General features: G+C 40.4%; 1 protein-coding gene across 2 annotated transcripts in view; it reads right to left on the reverse strand.

Annotated features, from left to right (window-relative positions):
• Positions 1–1444: 1444 nt before the first annotated feature.
• Positions 1445–24579, reverse strand: part of LOC128663612 (intercellular adhesion molecule 5) — a 264464-nt gene continuing 241329 nt past the window's right edge. Inside the window, exon 7 of one of the 2 annotated variants that reach the window (XM_053718019.1) lies at positions 1445–22258. In XM_053718019.1, the coding sequence (XP_053573994.1) occupies positions 22062–22258 (197 nt within the window). In that variant the 3' untranslated portion in view covers positions 1445–22061. The remainder of the gene's footprint in view (positions 22259–24579) is intronic. The other variant, XM_053718017.1, reaches the window with a different exon arrangement.

Genomic DNA, 24579 nt, shown 5'->3' on the forward strand with positions numbered 1-24579 from the left:
TAATTAATTTACTTTAATTTAGGTAATTAATTTAATTATAGTGTAGTGTTAGGTGTAATTGTAACTTAGGTTACATTCCATTTTTTTGTTTTGTTTCCTGTGTGGGTAATTAGGGGAAGAGTTATTTTCACCTGTGTGGGCCTTGCTGCAAGCCTATAAATTTAGCACATTAACTCTGTTGAGCTTGCTCTAAGTGGTGTTTGCTGTATTGATTCTCTGTTAAAGTAAGATTATCTGTTTAAGTATAATAGTTAGCTAACCAAGGTAGTTAGGCAAACAAGGATTTGGAGTAACCAAGGGGAAATATAATTATTTTATACTTTTAAGTTAAATATTTCAGCAAGAATGTGTGAGAATCTTATTCAGTGTACAGCTTGCCATATGTTTGCATCACTGGAGCAGCCACTTCAGGGATTATATGTTTGTGGTAAATGTGAGCATATTGTCTCTTTAGAAACTCATATTGGAGTTCTGGAGGAACGAATTGCAACACTGCATGAAATTCAGACACTTGAAAGGGAAATGGATAGGACCGAGCTAATTGTTAATGGTTCTAGCAGTGGGAATGGGGAGGATTCAGATGAGGAGACTCCAGGATGTAGCTGGGTCACAGTAAGAGGGCGAGGTAAAGGTAAGCGGAAGAGACAGGCCAGTTCTGAGCTGGGACACCCCAACAGATTTGCCAGATTAAGTTAAGATGTTGGGGATATCAGTTCAGGGGTAGCAGTGTCAGAGAGGGCTGTTTTGCCTAGTATAGTGAACAGTCCCGTAGCTGTGGAAGAGCAGCATACTATGGTGGGCAGTCCTTCAGACATGGTAGAGGGGCATACTATAGTTAACAGTCCTTCAGTCATGGAAGAGGGGCATACAAGTCAGGACCTGAGACAGATGTTGGTGGTAGGAGACTCTATTATTAGGAAAGTTGATAGGGTAATTTGTCATCCAGACCCTTTAAATAGAACAGTTTGCTGTTTTCCAGGGGCTCGTGTTAGGCATATTGTGGAGCGTATTGATAGATTGTTAGAGGGATGTGGGTCTGATCCTGCAGTCATGGTACATATTGGTACTAATGAAGGAATCAGCGGGAGATGGAGAGTCCTAAAAAATGACTTCAGGGACTTAGGTAGCAAGCTTAAATCAAAGACCACCAAAGTAATATTTTCTTAGATATTACCAGTGCAGTGTGCTAATTCAGTAAGGCAGAAGGAGCTAAGGTCTGTTAATGAATGTTTAAAAACATGGTGTAAAAATGAGGGGTTTGACTTTTTAGAGCACTGGGCTGACTTTTCACTTGGGTACAATTTGTACAGTAAGGATGGATTGCATCTGAATGACATGGGTGCAGGTGTGTTGGGGAAAAGGATGGTAGCACGTTTAGAGAACCTTTTAAACTAGGCAAAGGGGGGAGGGTCAGTTAGAACACAATAGAATAGAGAGATCAGTCTGTGAATCTGTTAGTCCTTTAATATCTCAAGGAAGAGATGACTTAAGAAGTATCACATTATAAAGTATGGAGGAAAGCACACCAAGTATCAGCAGAAAGCACATGAAAATTAAATATATGTCAACAAATGCAAGAAGCATGACAGGTAAAATGGGGGAGCTGACGCTCTTAGTTGCAGAAGAGGACTATGCTGTTATCAGTATAACTGAAACTTGGTGGGATGATTCACATAACTGGGCAGTTAACTTAGAGGGGTATACTTTATTTAGGAGGGACAGAAATAAGAAAAGGGGTGGATGAATCTGCATGTATATTAAACCTAACCTTAAACCTACAATAAGGGAAGATATTTGTGATACAGGCGACAATGTAGAGATCCTGTGGGTGGAAATAAAGAGTGGGGGGACAAATCCTAAAAAAATATTAATAGGAACATGCTACAAGCCCCCCAACATTAGTGACTTGGATGAAACTCAACTACTAATACAAATAGGTAAGGCTGCTAATAACAGTGCTGTAATTATGGGAGATTTTAACTACCCTGATATAAACTGGGCCAATGAAAATAGTAATTCAGCTAAGGGGGATAGATTTATAAATGTTCTCAGGGATAACTTCTTCTCACAATTAATAGAGGAGCCAACTAGGAGTAAAGCTATATTGGATTTAGTGCTATCAAATAATACAGATATAATATCAAACATAGAAGTCAAAGAACATTTGGGTAACAGTGATCATAACATGGTCACATTTGAAATTTCTTTTCATAAGCAGTGTCTTAAAGGTTTAACCAAGACGTTTAATTATAAGCAAAATTCAACGATTTAAGGAAATCATTAAATAATATAAATTGGGACAAAGTATTCTCTAATAAAAATACAGAGGATAAATGGATAACATTTAAAACTTTGTTAAATAAATATACATATTAACAAATACCATATGGTTATAAAAATAAAAAATCCAAGCCAATGTGGCTGAATATAAATGTGTTAAGAGAAATTAGGAAAAAACGTAGGGCATTTAAATTATTCAAAGAAAATATTACAGACTCAAAATTCCATATTTATAAAGAATATAACAAATCATGCAAAAAAAGCAATCAAATTAGCCAAAATTGAAAATGAAAAATGAATTGCAAAGGATTCTAAATCTAACCCTAAAAGGTTCTTTAAGTACATAAATAGCAAAAAATCTAAGAAAGACAATATAGGTACATTAAAATGCGGGGAGGGTAGCATGATTAACAGTGACAGGGAGAAGGCTGAGATACTAAACCAGTTTTTTTCTTCAGTATACACAAGAGAGGAACCATTGGATGATACTTTGGAACAAAATAGAACATGCCAGCCCATACCATTAATTGGTTTATGTATAGAGGATATCAGAAACAAATTGGATAATATTAAAGGGACAGTATACACTCATTTTCATATAACTGCATGTAATAGACACTACTATAAAGAATAAGATGCACAGATACTGATATAAAAATCCAGTATAAAATGGTTTAAAAACGTACTTAGAAGCTTTCAGATTAGCTCTGTTGAAAAGGCAGTAGTAAAGCCCACTGCAAGTGGGAAATAAGACACTCCCCCTCCCCCTTCTTTTGCATATGTAAAGTCCCTTTACACAAACAGGAGCAAGCTGGAGAAGGTAGCTGACGGTATTCAAATAAAACTTTGGGGCTTGGTTAGGAGTCTGAAAATCAGAGCAATGTTATTTAAAAATAAGCAAAATTATACATTTTTTTTTTTTTAAAAGAAAAAACTTTATGGGCTTTATAAATAGATCATCTACAACACATTTATGCAAAGAAAAAATGAGTGCATAATGGCCCTTTAAGGTAAATAAAACTCCAGGCCCAGATGGAATACACCCAAGGGTGTTAAGGGAACTTAGCACTGTTATAGACAAACCTCTACTCTTAATTTTTCAAGACTCATTATCCTCAGGCATGGTACCCAAGGATTGGCGTAAAGCTGATGTGGTGCCACTCTTCAAAAAGGGAAGTAGGGATGATCCAGGAAGCTATAGACTAGTTAGTCTGACATCAATAGTGGGGAAGATATTTGAAGGGATTATAAGGGATTATATTGATGAGCATATTCGTGTAAACAAGATTATGAGTTCTAATCAACATGGTTTTAGGAGAAATAGATCATGTCAAACTAATCTAATTAGATTCTATGAGGAAGTGAGTAAAAATATAGATAAAGGGGAATCAGTTGATGTGATATACTTAGATTTTGCAAAGGCGTTTGATACAGTGCCACATGAGAGATTAAAGGGACAGTATACTGTAAAATAGTTTTACCCTTAATGTTTTACAATTGCTTTTTTTGCCAACTGCAGAGTAAATAATGTATGAAAATTAGCCTTTTAAGGCTTATTTGTGTATATTAAAGCTCTGATTTTTTTGTTTTGAAGCCACAACCTAATAAAATGGGTTGAGCTTGTAGGTATAATCCGATCTTATTACTGTATCACATTGTGCAAATATACCTGCTTCTTTATCTTATATCTGTCCTTAAAACAATCACCAGTACTTTGAGAGAACAATGGAAAATCAACATTGTATTACCTTATCTCTGCTATATCGCACTGGGAGTGTAATTTCTTCTGCTGGCTGTGTTTACAAAGCTTATCTATAGCTGGTACGCGCGGCCACAAACTTTCAGAATAGGTGGGGATACCACATGCTAAATCAACTATTTCAAATGCCAATATAAGGGTAAAGGAGCTACTTGTAAACAATTTAATACACTCCAGCAGGTAAAGTGGATCATTGGGAACAAATTAAAGGGGAGAAATGTTTTGAGTAAACTGTCCCTTTAATGCACAAAATTAGGAGACTGGGAATATCTGAAAATGTTAGTTTGTGGATAAATAACTGGATAAAAGATAGGGAGCAACGAGTAGTAGTAAATGGATCATACTCAGATTGGACAAAGGTAATCAGTGGAGTACCCCAGGGATCAGTGCTAGGCCCTATTCTTTTTAATATTTTTATAAATGACTTGGAGCTAGGATTAAATAGCGACATCTCTATTTTTGCAGATGATACTAAGTTAAGTAAGGTTATTAGGTCAGAGCAGGATGAACTTTTGTTACAAAGGGACCTGCAAAAATTTGACGTATGGGCAGGTAAATGGAAAATGAGATTTAATACGGGAAAATGCAAGGTTCTACATTTTGGAAGTAAAAATAAGCAGGCAACGTATTATTTAAATGGGACAAGACTTAGCCAAACACAGGAGGAAAGGGATTTGGGGGTAGTAATAGATAACAAGCTAAAGATGGGTGCACAATGCAGGGCAGCAGCTTCAAAGGCTAATAAGATACTAGCATGTATTAAAAGAGGCATTGACTCAAGTGAGGAAAGCATAATTCTGTCACTATATAAAGCCCTGGTAAGACCTCACCTTGAGTATGGAGTGCAGTTCTGGGGACCAAACGCAAAAAAAGATATTGCAGAACTAGAAAAAGTCCAGAGAAGGGCCACAAAGCTAATAAGGGGATTGGAGAATTTAACCTATGAGGAGAGGCTAGCCAAACTGGGTTTGTTTTCTTTAGAAAAAAGGCGCTTAAGAGGTGACATGATTACTTTATATAAATATATTCATGGCCCATATACAGAGATGGCAGAAGCTCTGTTTATTCCAAGAAAATTGTTTGTGACCAGAAGTCACAATTTAAGGTTGGAGGAAAGGAGATTTAATCTCCTGCAACGGAAACATTTTTTCACTGTAAGAGCAATAAACGTGTGGAACTCATTACCAAAGGAGGTAGTGAATGCCAATAACCTAGATACGGCGACGTTGGGGGTGGCAGGTTAATAATATTTAACTAGTGTTTGCAAGGCGGGAGTGCAGCGGTTTAGGGGTTAATACATTTATTAAAGTGGCGGCGATGTCCGGTTCGGCAGAATAGGGGTTACAAATTTTATTTAACTGTTTGCGATGTGGGGGGGGTTCGGTTTAGGGGTTAATAGGTAGATTATTGGTGTTAGTGTACTTTTTAGCACTTTAGTTAAGAGTTTTATACTACTGAGTTAGCCCATAAAACTCTTAACTACTGACTTTCAAATGCGGTAGGAGTCTTGACAGGAGAGGGTGTACCGCTCACTTTTAGGAAGACTCGTAATACCGGTGTCAGGGAAATCCCATTGAAAAATTAGGATACGCAATTGACGTAAGTAGGGATGCACCGAAATTTCGGCAACCGAAATTTTCGGCCGAAAATGGGCCTATCCTATTTCGGCCGAAAGAGAGACAAGCTGGCCGAAAATTGCATGTTACATTTGTGCCACACTTACACTTGCTGGCCGCCGCTAACCGCATCCATCCACACCTAAATTTAGACCGGTGCAGCTAGAGGCTTTCTAGGCCATTAGGTTAGTAAACTACATTTCCCACAATGCCACTCACGCATGAACAGCACAGCCTCCTCCCTCCCTTCCTATCTAGAGCGGTATCTGAAGAATCTGCAGTGCGTGCACTTCCTGAAAGGCTCCGGTATTTTGTTGATTTAGTGCTGCTGACCTTAGTGAGGAGGAAGAGTTGCTCCGGTGCAGGTTCAGCTCTGTTAGAGACAAGGAAGGTTTGATTTACAGCAGCCTAAAACGGAGCAACCCCCCCTCTATTTCCAGGCACTACAAAGCTATAAATCAAACCTTCGTTGTCTCTAAGTGAGCTGAACTGCTGAACCGGAGCAACTCTTCCTCCACACTAACAGCAGGTTAACCCTCTTCCTCCTTACTAATATGGCAGGAGATGTTATTTAATACATATGAGCGGAACCCTGATCTGCAAAACATTTTTCGATGTACATTGCAGGTCATGTGAATGAGTCATATTAGCAAGGCTGGCTTAATATAAGTGCGAGATCGCAAAGTACAGTATCATATTTATAATCTCTCATGTTCCATACACAAACATACTCATGTGACTGTAGAAATTATCAATGAAACTACAGATCCCCTGAAGTCTTGTGGTGCGTGTTTGTAACTTGCAGACTAGCGTTAGCTTTTGAGACTATTTTGAGACAGCATGGCTGCAGGAGGAGAAAAGAAAACTGCTCTGGAGATGGTATGATAGATAGTCCCTGCTATTTATTCATTTGTGCTTGAGCGCAGACAGAGCATATTTATTCCCTGTCTGTGTTTATGTGTAGATACTGGTAGTGTTTAGTACTTTTAGCGAAGCACATGTACCATCTTTGTATTTATTCTCCACTCGTTTTTTTCGCTCACTGTAACTATTTAGGAGTGATTGGCAACTTTTAAATCCAATCCCTTTTTAGCAGCAGTAGTTAACCCTTAGGCAGCAAAAACAGCAATACTCTGTAGTCTTCAATTAAGTCCCATAGGCAGGATAATAACATATGTGGAACACCTTCCTGATTTAATTTTAGTCAGCTGATATGGGAACTGAAGTTAAAAGATATTACTAATGCTGCTTTTAAGGATCCACTATTTTTTATGTTTTGTTATAGAGCACAAGTATTTAGCAAATGTTAAACTATTAGAACTGTCATTTACATAAGTGCCTTAAACAGGGAGCTCTCATTCACATATGTGAATGACAACTCTCTGTATAAAGCACTTATGTTACTGTCTTCTCTCTATAAAACACTTCTGTAAATTACAGCTCTGTATAAGCCTCTTCTATGAATGACAGCTCTCTGTATAATGCACTGCTGCTTATTACAGCTCTCTCTTTTATATAGGGCACTCATGTGACTGATAGCTCTCTGAATAATGCACTTCTATTACTAATAACATCTCTCTGTATAATGATCTTACATTACTAAAAGCTCTTTGTATAAGGCACATCTGTTACTGACACCACTTTGTTGTATGAGGGTCTTCTGTTACTGTCTGCTCCCTGTATAATGAACTTCTGTTACTGGATTCTCTCTATATAAAGGTACTTATTGGCTGCTCTCTGTATAAGGCACTTCTGTGAATCACATCTCTCTGTATAAAGCACTAAGGTACCCTATTAATAGAGAGAGCTGTAATAAGCACCAGTGCATTATACAGAGAGCTGTCATTCAAAGAGGATTATACAGAGAGTTGTAATTTACACAAGTGTTTTATACAGAGAGAAGACAGTAACATAAGTGCTTTAAACAGAGAGCAGCCAGTATCAGAAGAGCCTTATACAAAGTACTGTCAGTAACAGATGTACCTTATACAGAGAGATGTCAGTAACAGAAGTCTGTTGTGAGCGGAAGGAATTTTGATGTAAAATATCTTTATTTTTAAAATATAGATGTCCATGTGATATTTTCTAGTCAGCCTTTTAGTTAGTCTGCTTCTTTTTCAATTGATTTAGTATAGGGATGCACCGAAATTTCGGCAACCGAAATTTTCGGCGGAAAAAGAGGTGAATCTTATACAGAGAGATGTCAGTAACAGAAGTCTTATACAGAGAGATGTCAGTAACAGAAGTCTTATACAGAGAGATGTCAGTAACAGAAGTCTTATACAGAGAGATGTCAGTAACAGAAGAGGTTTATACAGAGAGCTGTTAGTAACAAGAACCTTATACAGAGAGATGTTGGTAACAGAAGAGGTTTATACAGAAAGGTGCTAGTAACAAGAGCCTTATAAAGAGAGATGTTTAGTAACAGGAGAGCTTTATACAGAGAGGTGCTAGCAACTGAAGAGCCTTATACAGAGAACTGTCAGTAAAAGATGAGCTTCCAACAAACAAATATCAATAGCAAACTTAGAAGAGTCTTATACAGAGATTTGTTTAAAGGGATAGGTAACCCAAAATTTTTCTTTCATAATTTAGCTGGAGCATGTGTTTTTAAACAACTTTCTAATTTACTTCTATTAATTTTTTCTTAGTTCTCTTGGTATCTTTATTTTAAAAAGTTGGAATGTAAGCTTAGAAGCCAACCCATTTCTGGAGCACTATTTAATATCAACAATTATTCTTCATTCAGTCCTATATAATGGAAACAGATTTAACAGCTTTTTATTTATATTGGTTTATTAAGTTTATTTTCTGTCTAATTTTGGTGAGTTACTTTCAATAAAAGTGTGGTTATTTATTTTAATGGCTTGTAGTTTTTAATTTTAGAGTAATTAAATTCATTAAAAAGTCTAATATTATTAATACAATTATAGAAAAAAACCTATTTTAAAATCATTTGGGAAAAAGGTCATTTTCGGTTTCGGTTTTCGGCCAAGGGCATCCTGAATTTTCGGTTTCGGTCCAGAATTTTCATTTCGGTGCATCCCTAGACGTAAAGTGGATTTGCGGTATTTTCGAGTCTGGCCAAAAAAGTGAGCGGTACACCTGTACCTGCAAGACTCGTAATACCAGCGGGCGTTAAAAAGCAGCATTGGGACCTCTCAACGCTGCTTTTTAAGGCTAACGCAAGACTCGTAATCTAGGCGAACATGTTTTACAATGAATATATTATAAATAATAAAAAACTATCATTCATCAAATTAACTGTTCCTAGATCATATCACACTCTTTATATAAAGGAAGGTGGACTCTTTAAAATAGAAATTAGTAGTGTAAGAAAACTTTATGGGAAGTGAAGAATAAGAATACACAGTCCTCAGTTTGTATTGTGATTTTGTATATAACTGAAAAAAAAAGATCTGAATTAAAATGATTTACACAGAATAAAATTTACTGATAATGTACTTTCTAATTATATCTTACTTTATAAAAGGGCTATATACCAATTCTGAACTAAATAACAATAAAATGTTAGCTTAAATGGACAGTCTAGTCAAAATTAAACTTTCATAATTCTGATAGAGCATTCAATTTTAAGCATCTTTTTAATTTAATCCTATTATTAATTTTCTTTGTTCTTTTGCTAATCTTTATTTGAATGTAAGCATAAGAGCCGGACCATTTTTTGTTCAGCACCTGCATAGCGCTTGCTGATTGGTGGCTACAGTTATACACAAATCATAATGCACTACCCAGGTGCTGAACAAAAAATAGGCCGTCTCCTATGCTTACATTCTTGCTTTTTCAAATAAAGATAGCAAGAGAACAAAGAGAAATTGATAATAGGAGTAAATCCGATAGTTGCTTAAAACTGCATGCTCTATCTGAATCATGAAAGTTTAATTTTGACTAGACTATTCCTTTAATTAAATCATTGTACTCCAATGCAGCTGCCAGCAGTAGGATAGTGTTTGTAAAAAATGTATTTATTACATCATGTTTTTGCAATCTATGATTAAATGCTGGCATAACCAATTTGTAAAATGTGTGCTTCTGATCTTGTAAGATGCAAGAATCATTTAACTGCTAAGATTATTGAAAAATAAAAAGCAAATAACAATTCAGAATTATCACTATTTGGACACATATTATTAGAATAAAATATTAAAATAGCTTATTAGTTGCAGGGACTGCAAATCCAAAAACATAAATTATGCTTACCAGATAATTTTATTTCCATTGTGGGGAGGAGAGTCCATGGCTTCATTCATTACTATTGGGAATTAAGAACCTGTCCACCAGGAGGAGGCAAAGACTCCCCAGCCAAAGGCTTAAAAACCTCCCAGACTCCCCTCATCCCCCAGTCATTCTGCCGAGGGAACAAGGAACAGTAGGAGAAATATCAGGTATAAATTGTGCCAGGAGAAGAAAAATTAAATTTTGGTCCATCCACTGGAGATATGGACGGGAGCCGTGGACTCTCCTCCCCACGATGGAAATAAAATTATCAGGTACGCATAATTTATGTTTTCCATCTAAAGGGGAGGAGAGACCACGGCTTCATTCATTACTATTGGGAACCCAAGCTTTAGAGGACACTTAATGAAACCAGGAGGGTAAAAGGCGGACCCCTAATCTGAGGGCACCACAGCCTGCAGAACCTTCCTCCCAAAAACAGCTTCTGCAGAAGCAAAGACGTCAAATTAGTAAAACTATGTAAAAGTATGTAAGGAAGACCAAGTAGCCGCCTTACAAATCTGCTACATAGAGACCTCATTCTTGAAGGCCCAAGACGAAGCCACCGCTCTAGTTGAATGAGCCGTGATCTTTTGAGGAAGCCTGTGTCCCACTGTCTCATAAGCCAGACGGATCAAGCTCCTCAGCCAAAAAGACAATGAAGTAGCAGAAACCCTCTGTCCCCTGCGCTTCCCTGAATACACCACAAACAGAGACGTAGATTGTCTGAAATCCTTTGTAGCTTGAAGATAGACCTTCAAGGCACGAACCACATCCAGATTATGAAGTAAACTTTCCTTAGAAGAAGAAGGGTTAGGACACAAAGAAGGAAATACTATTTCCTGATTGATGTTACGGTTAGACACCACCTTGGGAAGAAACCCCAAGCCCATGCGAAGAACAGCCTTATCGGCATGAAAAACAAATAAGGAGGCTCATGATGCAAGGCAGCCAGTTTGGAAACTCTGTGTGCCGATGCAATAGCCAACAGGAAGAGAACCTTCCAGGATATAATCTTAAGGTCAAGAGAATGCATAGGCTCAAAAGGAGCCTTCTGCAAAACTTTAAGGACCAAGTTTAAGCTCCAAGGAGGAGCAGACTGCCTAAAGACAGGCCTGATTCTAGACAGAGCCTGAACAAAAGATTGAATGTCAGGGAGCTCAGCAAGTCTCCTATGCAATAGAAATGTTAAGGCCGAAATCTGTCCCTTTAAGGAACTAGTGGCAAGTCCCTTCTCCAAACCATTTTGTAGAAAAGATAGAATCCTGGACACTTTCACCTTGTGCCAAGGATATCCATGTCTCTCACACCAGGACAAGTAAGTTCTCCACACCTTATAGTAGATGAGCCGAGTGACTGGCTTCCTTGCCTGAACTAGAGTATCAATCACACTTTCAGAAAACCCTCTCTTGGCTAAGACTAAGCGTTTAATGTCACACAGTCAACCACAGAGAATCGAGATTTTGATGTTGAAAGGGACCCTGTTCCAACAGATCCCTGTGACTGGGTAACCTCCACGTCGGAGAGGATGAGATCCCACCAGATCCGCAAACCACGTCCTCCATGGCCACGAAGGAGCAATCAGAATGGTCGACCCTCTCTCCTGTTTTATACGTGCCACTATACGAGGTAGAAGTGGTAATGAAGGAAAACTAGGCTGAACCCCCAAGGCACCGCTAATGCATCTATCAGCTCTGCCTGAGGGTCCCTCAACCTTGATCCGTATCAGGGTAGTTTGCAATTAAGTCTGGATGCCATGAGATTGATCTCTGGTGTCCCCATCTGAGACAAATCTCTGCAAACACTTCGGGGTAAAGAGACCATTCCCCCGGATAAAAGTTTTGTCTGCTGAAAAAGTCTGCCTCCCAGTTGTCCACACCAGGAATGTGGATCACTGAGAGTGAACAGCTGTGGGACTCCGCCCACTCCAGAATCTGAGACACCTCCCTCATTGCTAGGGAGCTCCTCGTACCCCCCTGATGGTAAGCCACTGATGTAATGTTGTCCATCTGAAACCTTATGAAGTTGAATGACACCAGAGGGGGCCATGCCTTTAGAGCATTGTAGATCACTCACAGTTCTTATTTATCGGAAGGAGAGACTTCTCCAGAGACCATATTCCTTGTGCCATCCTGGCAGCTCCCCATCCCGCCAGACTCGCGTTCGTGGTCACAATCACCCAGGTTGGTCTCAAGAAGGATGTCCCCATGGACAGTTGCTCCGGAAACCAAGAAAGGGAGATCTGAGTCCGTGCATCCATGGATATCAGCTGTGATAGATCTGAATGATTGCCGTTCCACTGACTCACCATGCACAATTGAATAGGTCTGAGATGGAACCTGGCGAATGGAATGCCATCTATGCTGGAAACCATGAGCCCAATTACCTCCATACAATGGGCCACTGAGGAGCTCTCGGAGGACTGAAGGGCAAGACAGGTGGACGCAATTTTCCTGCGTCTTTGATCTGTGAGAAAAATCTGAATGGTCCTCTGCAAGGCTGAAGGACAGCACCTGAACAAGGATGTTGTCCAGGTAGGGTGCCACAGCAATGCCCCTGGGTCTGGCCACTACAAGCTGGGCCCCCAGAACCTTCGTGAAGACTCTCAGAGCCGTTACCAGACCAAAGGGAAGAGCCACAAACTGGAAGTGCTGGTCCAGAAACGCAAATCTGAGGAACTTGAAGTGGTCCCTGTGAATTGGAACATGAAGGTAGGCATCCTTCAAGTCTATTGTGGTCATGAACTGCCCCTCTTGAACTAGAAGCAAAATGGATCTGATTGTTTCCATTTTGAACGATGGAACAGCCAGAAATTAGTTTAAACATTTTAAGTCCAGAATCGGGCAGAACGTGCCCTCCTTCTTTGGAACCACAAACCGATTTCACCCCTTTCTGCTCGTGGTACTGGTACAATAACACCTAGAGAGGAGAGATTCCTCACACATTCTAGAATGTGAAGACAGGCCTTGAAGACAGGTTTGACAAGAGGAATCTGCCCCTGGGTGGAAGGGACTTGAACCCTTTCCTGTAACCCTGGGTGACCACCTCCAGAACCCAAGGGGCCTGGATGTCCTGCAACCAGGCGTTGAAGAATAGAGACAATCTGTCCCCTACTTGGTCCGGAGACGTGTCGGGAGCCGCCCCTTCATGCTGATTTTGTCTCTGCAGGCTTCTTGTTCTGCTTGGACTTGTTCTAAGCCTGAGCTGGTTTTCAAGATCCCTTGGACTGGTCCACTTTAGAGGCGGGCTGCTGGCACTGGGCCTCGTCTGCACGAAGGGGACAAAAAGTAGATCCCTTAGGATTAACCTTTTTATCCTGCGGCAGGAAGTCTCCCTTGCCTCCCGTAACCGTGGATATGATCGAATCCAGGCCTGGACTGAACAGGATCTTACCTTGAAAATGAAGGGACAACAACCGCAACTTAGAGGTCATGTCCACAGAACAAGACTTTAGCCACAACCTGACACCTTAGATGAAAGAATTGGCAACCTTCAGCGCCTTAATCTTTTCCTGTACCTCATTGAGAGAAGGTTCACCCTCGATAATCTCAAACAGGGATTCACACCAATATGATGCAGCTCTGGCAACCGCGGCTACAGCCACTGGTTGAAAAACGAACCCCCGTGTGAAGAAACATCTTTCATAACATGTTTTCCAATTTTTTATCCATGGGCTACTTAAACAACGAACTATCCTCTAGGGGAATAGCTGTCCGCTTCGCGAGCGTGGAGATAGCACCATCCACCTTGGGAATGGTACCCCACAGCTCAAGCTGAGTGTCCGGAAAGGGAACAGTTTTTTAAAGGAAGAAGAAGGGGAAAAGGAAGAACCTAATCACTCCCATTCATTCTTGATAATGTTTGCCATCTTTACAGCAACCGGGAAGGTCTGGGGCACCACCCTGTCCTCATAAACCTTATCTAGCATAGGAATAGAAGGATCTTCCAGAAACTTTGGGTCCGGAACCTCCAGAGTAGCAAGCACTTGCTTCAGCAAAAAGCGCAAATTCTTTATCTTAAACCTATAGCCAGGTTCCTCCGCAGCCGGAGGTTTAGATGACACGGATTCAGACCCAGAAGGAGCCTCCTCCGAAGCGTCAGAGTGGGCTGTCACGTTCGGCCGCTGGGAAGCTCTGGCAGTCCTCTCTGTGTGCTTGATTGACAGGTAGTCTGAGCCGCCCCTTCCTGATGATGTCACGACCAGGCTTTTTATTCCGGGCTTCCTGTTTCTTCAGTGCCGTTTGTTTGTTCCTCTTTGTGGCTTCTGTGAGGAATTTGCTGTGGAAACTCTCTAACTGCTGATTTTCTGTTGCCAATCTCTTCAAGGACTGACTATGCTGGGTTAACCTTCAAACTTCCTGATTACCTGTTTCCAAACAATACAAGTACTGTTTATTCTGTGAAACTCTCTAACTGCATGTTAACCTGCTGCCAAACTCTGCAAATACTGTTTATTCAGTGTAAACCTTCAAACTGCTTGATATCTTGTTGCCAAACACTGCAGGTACTGTTTATTCTGTGAAACTCTCAAACTGCATTTTTAACCTGCTGCCAAACTCTGCAAATGCTGTTTATTCTGCGAAACTCTCAAACTGCATTTTAACCTACTGCCAAACTCAGCAAGTACTGATTAATCTGTGTTAACCCTCAAACTGCCTGATAACCTGTTGCAAACTCTGCAAGTTCTGACTATTCAGTGTTAACCCTCAAACTGCCTGATAAACTGTTGCAAACTCTGCAAGGACTGACAATTCAGTGTTAACCCTCAAACTGCCTGATAACCTGTTGCAAACTCTGCAAGGACTGACTACACAGTGTTAACCCTCAAACTGCCTGATAACAAATTACCTATTCCTGCATTATTAACTGTTTCTTGTTTTACCCTTCTCCTGTCTGAGTATAAGTGGACTATCCCTGCTCTCCTGATTCTGTGGAAGACATTTCCTGAAACCAGTTCCTTATTCAGAAGTCTATCTGGCTGTTATCTTGAATTACTTTGGACACAGGCTAACCCTGCTGCATATTGTGAGTACATTGTTTTTTGGAGGTTGTCGTGGGGTCACGTCCTGGATTAAACTCAGAGTGCAAGGGGGTTGTTTAAGTTCGCCCTAGCATTTGGGTCTTCTTCTGGACATTTCATAACCTGACAGTACAAACGGGCCATAATATGGACCCTGATGAGTTATCCAGGGCTGTGGCTCTACAAGGGCTACTTCTGGGAAATCATTCTGCTCATTTGCAAACTTTGAATTCCAAGCTTGACCAGATTACTGCTCTGCTACATAACCTCTCCGCTCCTTCTCAAGCTACGGTGACTCCTGCTGCAGCTGCTACTAGCTCCAATGCTTGAATCCACCTCAACCTGTTGGACAGTATATGCCATGAATCCCACTTCCTGATAAATATGACGGTAATCCCTAAGAATGCCGTGGATTCCTTAATCAATGTCGTTTACACTTCAGAAACAATCCTCAAGTTTTTTTCAATTCTACTTCCAAAATCACCTTTATTATATCCCTCATGAAGGGTAAGGCTCTAGCCTGGGTGTCTCCTCTTTTAGAGAAGAATGATCCTTTACTACAGGATGTGGAATTATTTGTGTCCATTTTTTCTTCTGTTTTTGACAAGCCTGGGAGGTCTGCAGCTGCAGAGGCAGGATTGTTGGATCTGAGACAGGGATCCCTTTCGGTAGCTCAATATGCTATTGAATTCAGGACTTTAGCCGCAGAAACTGATTGGAACCATGGAGCCTTATGGGCAGCCTTTCGCAAAGGACTTTGCGAACGCCTTAAGGATGAACTTGTATTTTGGGAACTCCCCGATTCATTGGAGGGTCTTATCAATTTGTTTATTACTCTTGACGCCCGGCATTCAGAACGTCTTCAGGAGAGAGATAGGAATCGGAGATCCTTTGTTAAATCTTCTTTTCGTCCTCCTATTCGAACCTCAAGTCTTTCTAATAATAATTCCCAATCTCCTGAGTCTGTGGAACCCATGGAAGTAGGAGCTATTAAATTGTCAGAAGCTGAACGCCATAGAAGGCGTACTCTTGGATTATGTCTCTATTGTGGTGCCAAAGGACATTTCCTATCCGGCCAGTAAAAGCCAAGGCTTAACTTTTGATAGAGGGACAGAGTTAAGCCAGAATCCCATGTCTTCCCTCAATTCTAAACTTTTTGTTCCTGTGACTATCACTTTTGGAAACACCAAGTTTCAAGCTCTCATCGACTCTGGAGCTGCTGGAATTTTCATTGATTCAAACTTTGCTGACTCTCTCAGGATTCCTCTTAAAGCCAAGAAACAGTTAATTAAGGTAACTACTGTTAGTGGACAGCCTCTAGGTTCTGGTATCATACAACATTCTACCATTACTCTTCTTTTGTCTGTGGGCATACTCCATTCTGAAATTATTCGTTTTGATGTCATCTCTTCTCCCCACATACCATTGATTCTGGGGTTACCTTGGTTGCAGCTTCATGATCCAGTTTTCTCATGGTCTAAAGGAGAACTTATTTCCTGGGGAACTTCCTGTTTCAAACATTGCCTGCAAAATCCCTCTAAACCACCTTGTCCTGTCGCAGCTATGGTGGAAGTTCCTGATTTATTGCCTAATTACTATCATGCCTTTAGTGATGTGTTATCTAAAAAGGAGGCTGAGACGTTACCTCCACACCGGATATTTGACTGTCCTATCGAATTGTATTCAGTGGCTCCTCTACCTAAGGGAAGGACCTATCCCCTCTCTCGTCAAGAAAATGTCTCTCTTGAGGAATACATAAAGGACAACTTAGCCAGAGGATTTATTCGTCCTTCCTCATCACCTGTGGGTGCGGGTTTTTTCTTCATTGGGAAAAAAGATGGAGGTCTTCGTCCCTGTATTGATTATCGGGCCTTGAATCAGATTACTGTCAAAAACAGCTATCCTCTGCCGCTCATTTCTGAGTTATTTAATCGTCTTCAAGGTGCTTCTATTTTTTCCAAGTTAGATCTCCGTGGGGCCTACAATTTGGTCAGAATCCGTAAAGGAGACAAATGGAAGACGGCATTTAACAATAGATTTGGTCACTACGAGTATCTAGTAATGCCATTCGGATTGTGCAATTCACCAGCAGTATTTCAGCACTTTGTTAACGAAATCTTAAGAGATTATCTAAATCAATTTGTTATCATTTATCTCGATGACATTCTGATCTATTCGAAAACATTACAGGAACATGTACATCATGTAAGACTGGTACTTCAGAGGTTACAAGACAATTCCCTGTTCGCTAAATTGGAGAAATGCTCTTTTCATCAGAGTTCCATTCCCTTTTTGGGGTATATCATTTCTGAATCAGGTTTTGAGGTGGATCCTGCTAAACTTTCGGCTATCAAGGACTGGCCCAGACCAACTACTCTCAAATCCCTGCAGAGGTTTCTTGGCTTTGCCAATTACTATAGAAAGTTTATAAAGAACTTTGCTGACATCATGTCTCCACTCACTTCTCTTACTAAGAAAGGGCAAAATTGTAAGAACTGGTCCTCTTCGGCAGTACAGCCTTTTGAAACGCTAAAATCAGCATTTTCTTCTGCACCTCTTCTAAGTCATCCAATTCCTGATCTCCAGTTTATTTTGGAGGTTGACGCTTCCTCTATAGCAGCTGGAGCTGTTCTCTCCCAACGTGATCCGACTACCAGCAAGATACATCCTGTGGCATTCTTTTCGAAAAAATTAAATCCTGCCGAGTTAAATTATGATGTGGGCAATAAGGAGCTTTTGGCTATAAAATTAGCTTTGGAAGAATGGAGGCATTGGTTAGAGGGTACCAGTCAACCTTTTTTCATTCTGACAGATCACAAGAATCTTTTATACCTTCAAACAGCTACACGTCTCAATCCTCGTCAGGCTCGGTTGGCCTTGTTCTTCTCCAGGTTTAATTTTGTACTTTCCTATGTTCCTGGTTCAAAAAATTCCAAAGCAGATGCTTTATCTAGGCAGTTCCAATCTTCTGAACCTTCTCCATTGGATTCTGAACCTATACTAAGTCCAGTCAATGTTTTGGCTCAAGTATCTTCTTTTCCAGTACAGGCTTTACATGCTGCTTAAGTCCGGGTACCATCTTCTTGCAAACTACCTTCTGGTATCCTGTATGTACCCAAAGGATTAGCGCAGCGGAATCTGTTGGCACTCTATAAATAACCGATAATAATAAAGGATTACGTCTTAAGCTTCTACATTGGGCTCACGACAACATTTCAGCAGGTCATCCTGGAGTAACCAATACTTTGTGGAAACTGAAGCAGCATGTTTGGTGGTCCACTATGAGGAGGGATGTTAAGGATTATATTGCTGCTTGTAGTTCTTGTGCTTCGAACAAACAATATTCTCATTGACCGTTTGGTCTATTACACCCTCTTCCTATTCCTCATTACCCTTGGTCTCACTTATCCATGGACTTTGTTACAGATCTTCCTGTTTCTGCTGGAAATACGACCATTTGGGTAGTGGTGGATCGGTTCTCCAAGTCTGCTCACTTCATACCTCTTCCAGGCTTGCCTTCAACTCAAAGACTTTCTGAACTCTTTGTTCTACATATATCTCGTTTACATGGTTTTCCCACTGACATAGTCTCAGATCGTGGAGTCCAATTTGTTTCCAAATTTTGGAGGACTTTTTGTAAGCACATTTCGGAATCAACATATCTCTTTCTACTGCACATCATCCTCAATCCAACGGACAGACTGAGCATGTAAATCAAGCCTTGGAATCTTTTCTTAGACATTATGTAGACCATCACCACTCCAACTGGTCTCAGTTATTGCCTTTGGCGGAATTAGCTCACAACTCACGTTATAACGCCTCATTACAGACCTCTCCCTTTAAGGCAGCTTATGGTTTTGAACCTAGAACCTTTCCTATGATTACCAGTTCTACTAAAGTCCCTGGAGCAGATTGTATAGTGAAAAATCTCAGTAACCACTGGCAACTCATTCGTCAAAATCTACTTTGTTTTTCCTTAAGACATAAGAAATATGCTGATCGCAGAAGGTGCAAGGCTCCTTTACTTCGTACTGGAGACCGAGTATTTTTATCCACCAGATTCATACGTCTAAAACAACCTTGTACTAAGTTGGGTCCTAAGTACATTGGACCTTTTCGAATTGTTTCCAAAGTTTGTTCTTCTGCATACCGCCTGGCCTTACCCAAGACTCTCAAGATCCATCCAGTGTTTCATGTCTCCCTACTCAAGCCAGTCATCTACAATTGGTACTCTATCAAGAGTAAACCACCTCCTCCACTTTCCGTAGAGGGAACTTCTGAGTTTGAAGTCAGCCAGATTCTGGATTCCAAGCTACGGGGCAATCGGCTGTACTACCTGGTCCATTGGAAGGGTTATCCTATCTCTGAACGATCTTGGGAACCGGCCTCTCATGTTCATGCTCCAGCTCTTGCCAAGTGTTTTCACAAGAAATACCCTGCCAGGACTGGTCGGGTCCCCCGGAGGGGTCCTTGAGGAGGGGGCACTGTCATGCTCGGCCGCTGGGAAGCTCTGGCAGTCCTTTCTGTGTGCTTGATTGACAGGTAGTCTGAGCCGCCCCTTCCTGATGATGTCACGACCAGGCTTTTTATTCCGGGCTTCCTGTTTCTTCAGTGCCCGTTTGTTTGTTCCTCTTTGTGGCTTCTGTGAGGAATTTGCTGTGGAAACTCTCTAACTGCTGATTTTCTGTTGCCAATCTCTTCAAGGATTGACTATGCTGGGTTAACCTTCAAACTTCCTGATTACCTGTTTCCAAACAATGCAAGTACTGTTTATTCTGTGAAACTCTCAAACTGCATTTTTAACCTGCTGCCAAACTCTGCAAATGCTGTTTATTCTGTGAAACTCTCAAACTGCATTTTAACCTACTGCCAAACTCAGCAATTACTGATTCATCTGTGTTAACCTTCAAACTACCTGATATACTGTTGCCAGATTTTGCAAGTACTGAATATTCTGTGTTAACCCTCAAACTGCCTGATAACCTGTTGCAAACTCTGCAAGTTCTGACTATTCAGTGTTAACCCTCAAACTGCCTGATAACCTGTTGCAAACTCTGCAAGGACTGACAATTCAGTGTTAACCCTCAAACTGGCTGATAACCTGTTGCAAACTCTGCAAGGACTGACTACACAGTGTTAACCCTCAAACTGCCTGATAACAAATTACCTACTCCTGCATTATTAACTGTTTCTTGTTTTACCCTTCTTCTGTCTGAGTATAAGTGGACTATCCCTGCTCTCCTGATTCTGTGGAAGACATTTCCTGAAACCAGTTCCTTATTCAGAAGTCTATCTGGCTGTTATCTTGAATTACTTTGGACACAGGCTAACCCTGCTCCATATTGTGAGTACATTGTTTTTTGGAGGTTGTCGTGGGTTCACATCCTGGATTAAACTCAGGGTAAAGTGCAAGGGTGTTGTTTAAGTTCACCCTAGCATTTGGGTCTTCTTCTGGACATTTCCTAACCTGACATGGGTCTCGTCATTGTACCACCCCTCAGAAGTTTCCATGGGCGCAGACAACTCCTGGGCCGCTCTGAAATGCCCTACGCTTCGATACCACTGTTTGCAGTTGATCCGCAAAATCTGGCGGCCAACAAATCTCTCCCTAAGGAGTAACAGTTGGACTCTGGGGCGCTGCATGTGCAATGGGGGAGAGCAAGCAGGGAACACACCTCACGGGACGGAGAACCCTCAGAGGTGGACGGCTCAGTAGTACTGGACATTCTTTTATTTTTAGATGTTGCAACTTTATCAAGGCATGTGGAACATAGTTGAGCAGGCTGGTCTACCGGAACCTCACAATAAACACAGGTATGAGACTTTGTAAAAGAGGGAGTACCCTATAACGTGTCAGAATCCTCCATAGCTTTTATTAGGATTGAATAGAAAATAACAGGCACCTTTATAACCTCCAATGGCCGGGGCACTCACCACCTCCTATGACCCAGACTACAGAAACCGCTTTGTCTCCTCCGTCGCAGATCAGACAGGAAGTGAAGAAGCCCCACCCAGTCACATGGAATGCCTCGCAGGACCGCCCCTGCCTAAGGAGAAAACACGCCAAAAAAAGTCTGCGCAAAACTCCCGAAAATGAACCTGACAGTTCCACACATTGCCAGAGCCTCATCCCGCACAAACGCAGCAATGACACAATAAACACAATCCTGTATAAACCCCTCCCTGTTCAATAATCCCCTTACCAGGAATATTAACCCTTGATTCTACAAAGATAAAAGGCGCCACACTGTGACCCTATCTTCTGTGTTATCATTATGTAATAAAAAATTAAACAATCTTACCAAAATCTATACCGTGGAACAGGAACACAGCCCTTCAAGTGTGACAGGTCGTAGCATTGCTCCTGACATGGATTTGAGAGAAGAAAGCAGTCTGCGAAACTCGTCAACGCAGATTACTGTAGGAGCTGTTAATATGGCCAGGTTCTTAATTCCCAATAGTAATGAATGAAGCCGTGTATTCTCCTCCCCTTTAGATGGAAATATGCAATTTTAAATAACTTTCTAGTTTACCCCATTTATCTAATTTGCTTAATAATCTTGGTGTCCTTGGTTGAAAAGCATACCTAGGAAGACTCAAGAGCTGCATTGCAATTGCTGGAGCTAACTGCTGTTTGGTAGCTGCAAATATATGTCTCTTGTCATTGACTCATCTAATGCGTTAAGCTAACTCCCAGTAGTGCATTGCTGATCCTCCAATAAAGGAAAAAAACAGAATGGATAAAATTTGATAATATAATTAAATTGGAAAGTTGGTTAAAACTGTAGGTTCTATCTGAGTTATGAAAGAAAAATGTTAGCTTACAGGTCCATTTAATTATTTCATTATATCCATTTGTCTGTGTTCCTACAGGTACATAAAACATACAAAAATGACCAAATCAACATGATTAAACCACAACACCTGTGTAGCAAAACTAATCAGTCAATCGTGTGTACAAATTGTGATATCATTTAGAGGGGCATAAATACAGGAAGATAAATACAATGAAGACGGAGCTTGTAAAGTCCACAAAAAGGAGGCCCTTGTCTGAAGTAAGAACATTGTCATTTTCCATGGCAAGATCAAACTGAAACTAAATGTCACAAAAAAATAGAAGTCCTTGAATTTGCTTATACCCAGCTTCTTCTCAGCATGCTTGATTTGTTTCTTTGGGAAAAGGGTCCATTGGAATATCCTCATTGCACTTTTTCTTTTGCTTAAACTTCAGTAAGTTGTAAGTCCCCTTTTTATACTGTTGCATTATGTAATAAACTGCCAGACTCGTAATGAGGAAAATACCTAAAGCGGTACCAACCCCAACTAAAGTCCAATATAAAGTAACATCTGTAGAAAGTAAAAACAAAAACAACAAAATGTCATACTACAAAAAGCTTACAATATAAATCACAATAAGAAATTATGCAAAGTCACAGTAGTAACCAGTGTTTCTCAACTCCAGTCCTCAACTACCTCTAACAGGCCAGATTTTCAGGATATCTTAAGTAGACCACAGGTGAAATAATAAGCTAATGGGTGAGAGCAGGTTAATAACCATAGTTACTGATTAGCTGCTTATTTCACCTGTGCTCTTGTTGAGATATCCTGAAAATCTGGCCTGTTAGGGTCACTTGAGGACTGGTGTTAAGAAACGCTGCTGTAGTAGTTACTATATCATTTTTTTATATGCAAACATGAAAATATGAGAGAAAATTAAAATGATTTGCTCACATAAGCACAACAAGATGGTGCAGATGGCGTAAACCAAAGTTTCTTTTCAATATAGCTCTGGTTTTTACTTTTAACTCGAAAAGACACACATACCTGTATAAAAATGAATATGTTTCTATCTTCTTTCCCCCTCTATCCATATGTCGCCTAAGTTGAGTTCAAGAAGGGTCAGCAACCTTGGCTCTCCTGATGTTTTGGAACTACATTTCCCATGATGCTCAGACAATCTAAAGAATGTCTTAGCATCATGGGAAATGGAGTTCCAAAACATCTGGAGAGCCAAGGTTGCTGACCCCAATCAATGTTTCAGATCACTGAGTTTCTACACCTCTACCATTTTTATTACTTTCTGTACGATCTTATATCTGCTCTTCTTCAAGACAACCTCAAAAATCTAATCTCCCTACTAATATACACAACCAAGAGTAAAAAAATTACTTAGAACATTGGGCAAACAGCTGTATTTGTAACCATAGTTATTGCCAGCAAAGATGTCTGCAGAAATGTTTCCAGGGAGAAAGGAAGGGCAAAAAATAGTATAGAGAGGTGCACATATATTTAAATGTATGTTATACAGCACCTTCCAACATCTGCTGGATGATTTTCTGGGATGTGGGAGGATAAAAGCTGGTGGGCAATGGCCGAACTGTAATTAGTGAGTGTATGAGAAGGGTGTATGTTGGAGGTGCGTCATTATATGTGTATAGGCAGGTATAATCTGTGCGTGTCTGGTTGGGGATGACAGGTAATTAAACTTCTATTACATGCATTTTCATGTACAAAGCTTTGATGATAGCTGTAGGTCTAATTGTGATTTTGTGCTGTTTTTTTATTGCGACTTTTGTGTACTTTATTTTTGTTATTTTTATATGGCGCCTGGAAAGACAAAGTCCGGGCGCAATATTCAATTTTCTTTTGAGCAGAATAGGATTTTAGTTACCCTTGTTTTAGAGCACTATGATTTTATAATGTAGGTTCCAAAGCCCAACAGACCTCTCTCTCCAAAAAACAACAGATCTGGAGAGCTATAGCTGACAGTGTCTCCACCGAATGCACTCATGCAAAATCGGTGGAGCACTGTAAGAAAAAGATTCTCTGATATTAAGAGAATCTTGAAGGCCAAGCTGACCAGGGAGAAACAGTCTGCACGTAGTACAGGCGGTGGAGTGCATTATACAGCTGAGTTGTCTTCATACGAGACTCAGATGCTGGAGAAGCTAGGGGCAAATATGATGCTCGGTCTGGATTTGGTTGGGCATTATACTGACGAGGTGGCAGGTAATTCAACTTCTATTACATGCGTTTTTCATGTCACAAATGTGTTTTAATGAAAATATAGGCCTTTTTTTGGATTGACATTAGGATTTACAATAATATTAGTACTCATGTTTATTTTATTTTTTTTCAAGCATCTACCAGTGCTGCTGCAGGTACAGCTGCTGCTGATGCTGCCACTGATGGGGATGACACACTCCCATTGCCTGTCAGTATCCATAATGAATCCAGCCACAGCTTCTCCTCGGCCGCCACACAGCCTGACATTATGTGCAGTACCCCTGATGGAGCAAGCTTTGGCCGTTCTACAGGTATGTTTTTTAATGTTAGATTTTGTTTAATTCAAATGCTCTTACTCGTATGATTGTAAATTGATTTTTAACTCTGTATATACACATTTGGGACACCCTCCAACATCTTCGATCTCCTCCTCAGGTAACAAAAACAAGATCAAACATTAATGTTATGTGTGCTCACATTAGCGGGACAGTCAATACCATAATTTTAAATTTGTATTAAACACGAATGTTAAATTACATTGATTGTTGATATAATCTGTCATTTTAGAGTATTTCTAAGAATAGTATATTCAAAAGATGAAATTCCTCATATACATAGACCATACATTTTATATATACATCAAAAAATGGTCCTATTGTTAA

Source organism: Bombina bombina, chromosome 6 (genome assembly GCF_027579735.1).
Source record: "Bombina bombina isolate aBomBom1 chromosome 6, aBomBom1.pri, whole genome shotgun sequence".
In the NCBI taxonomy this organism is placed as follows: Eukaryota; Metazoa; Chordata; class Amphibia; order Anura; family Bombinatoridae; genus Bombina; species Bombina bombina.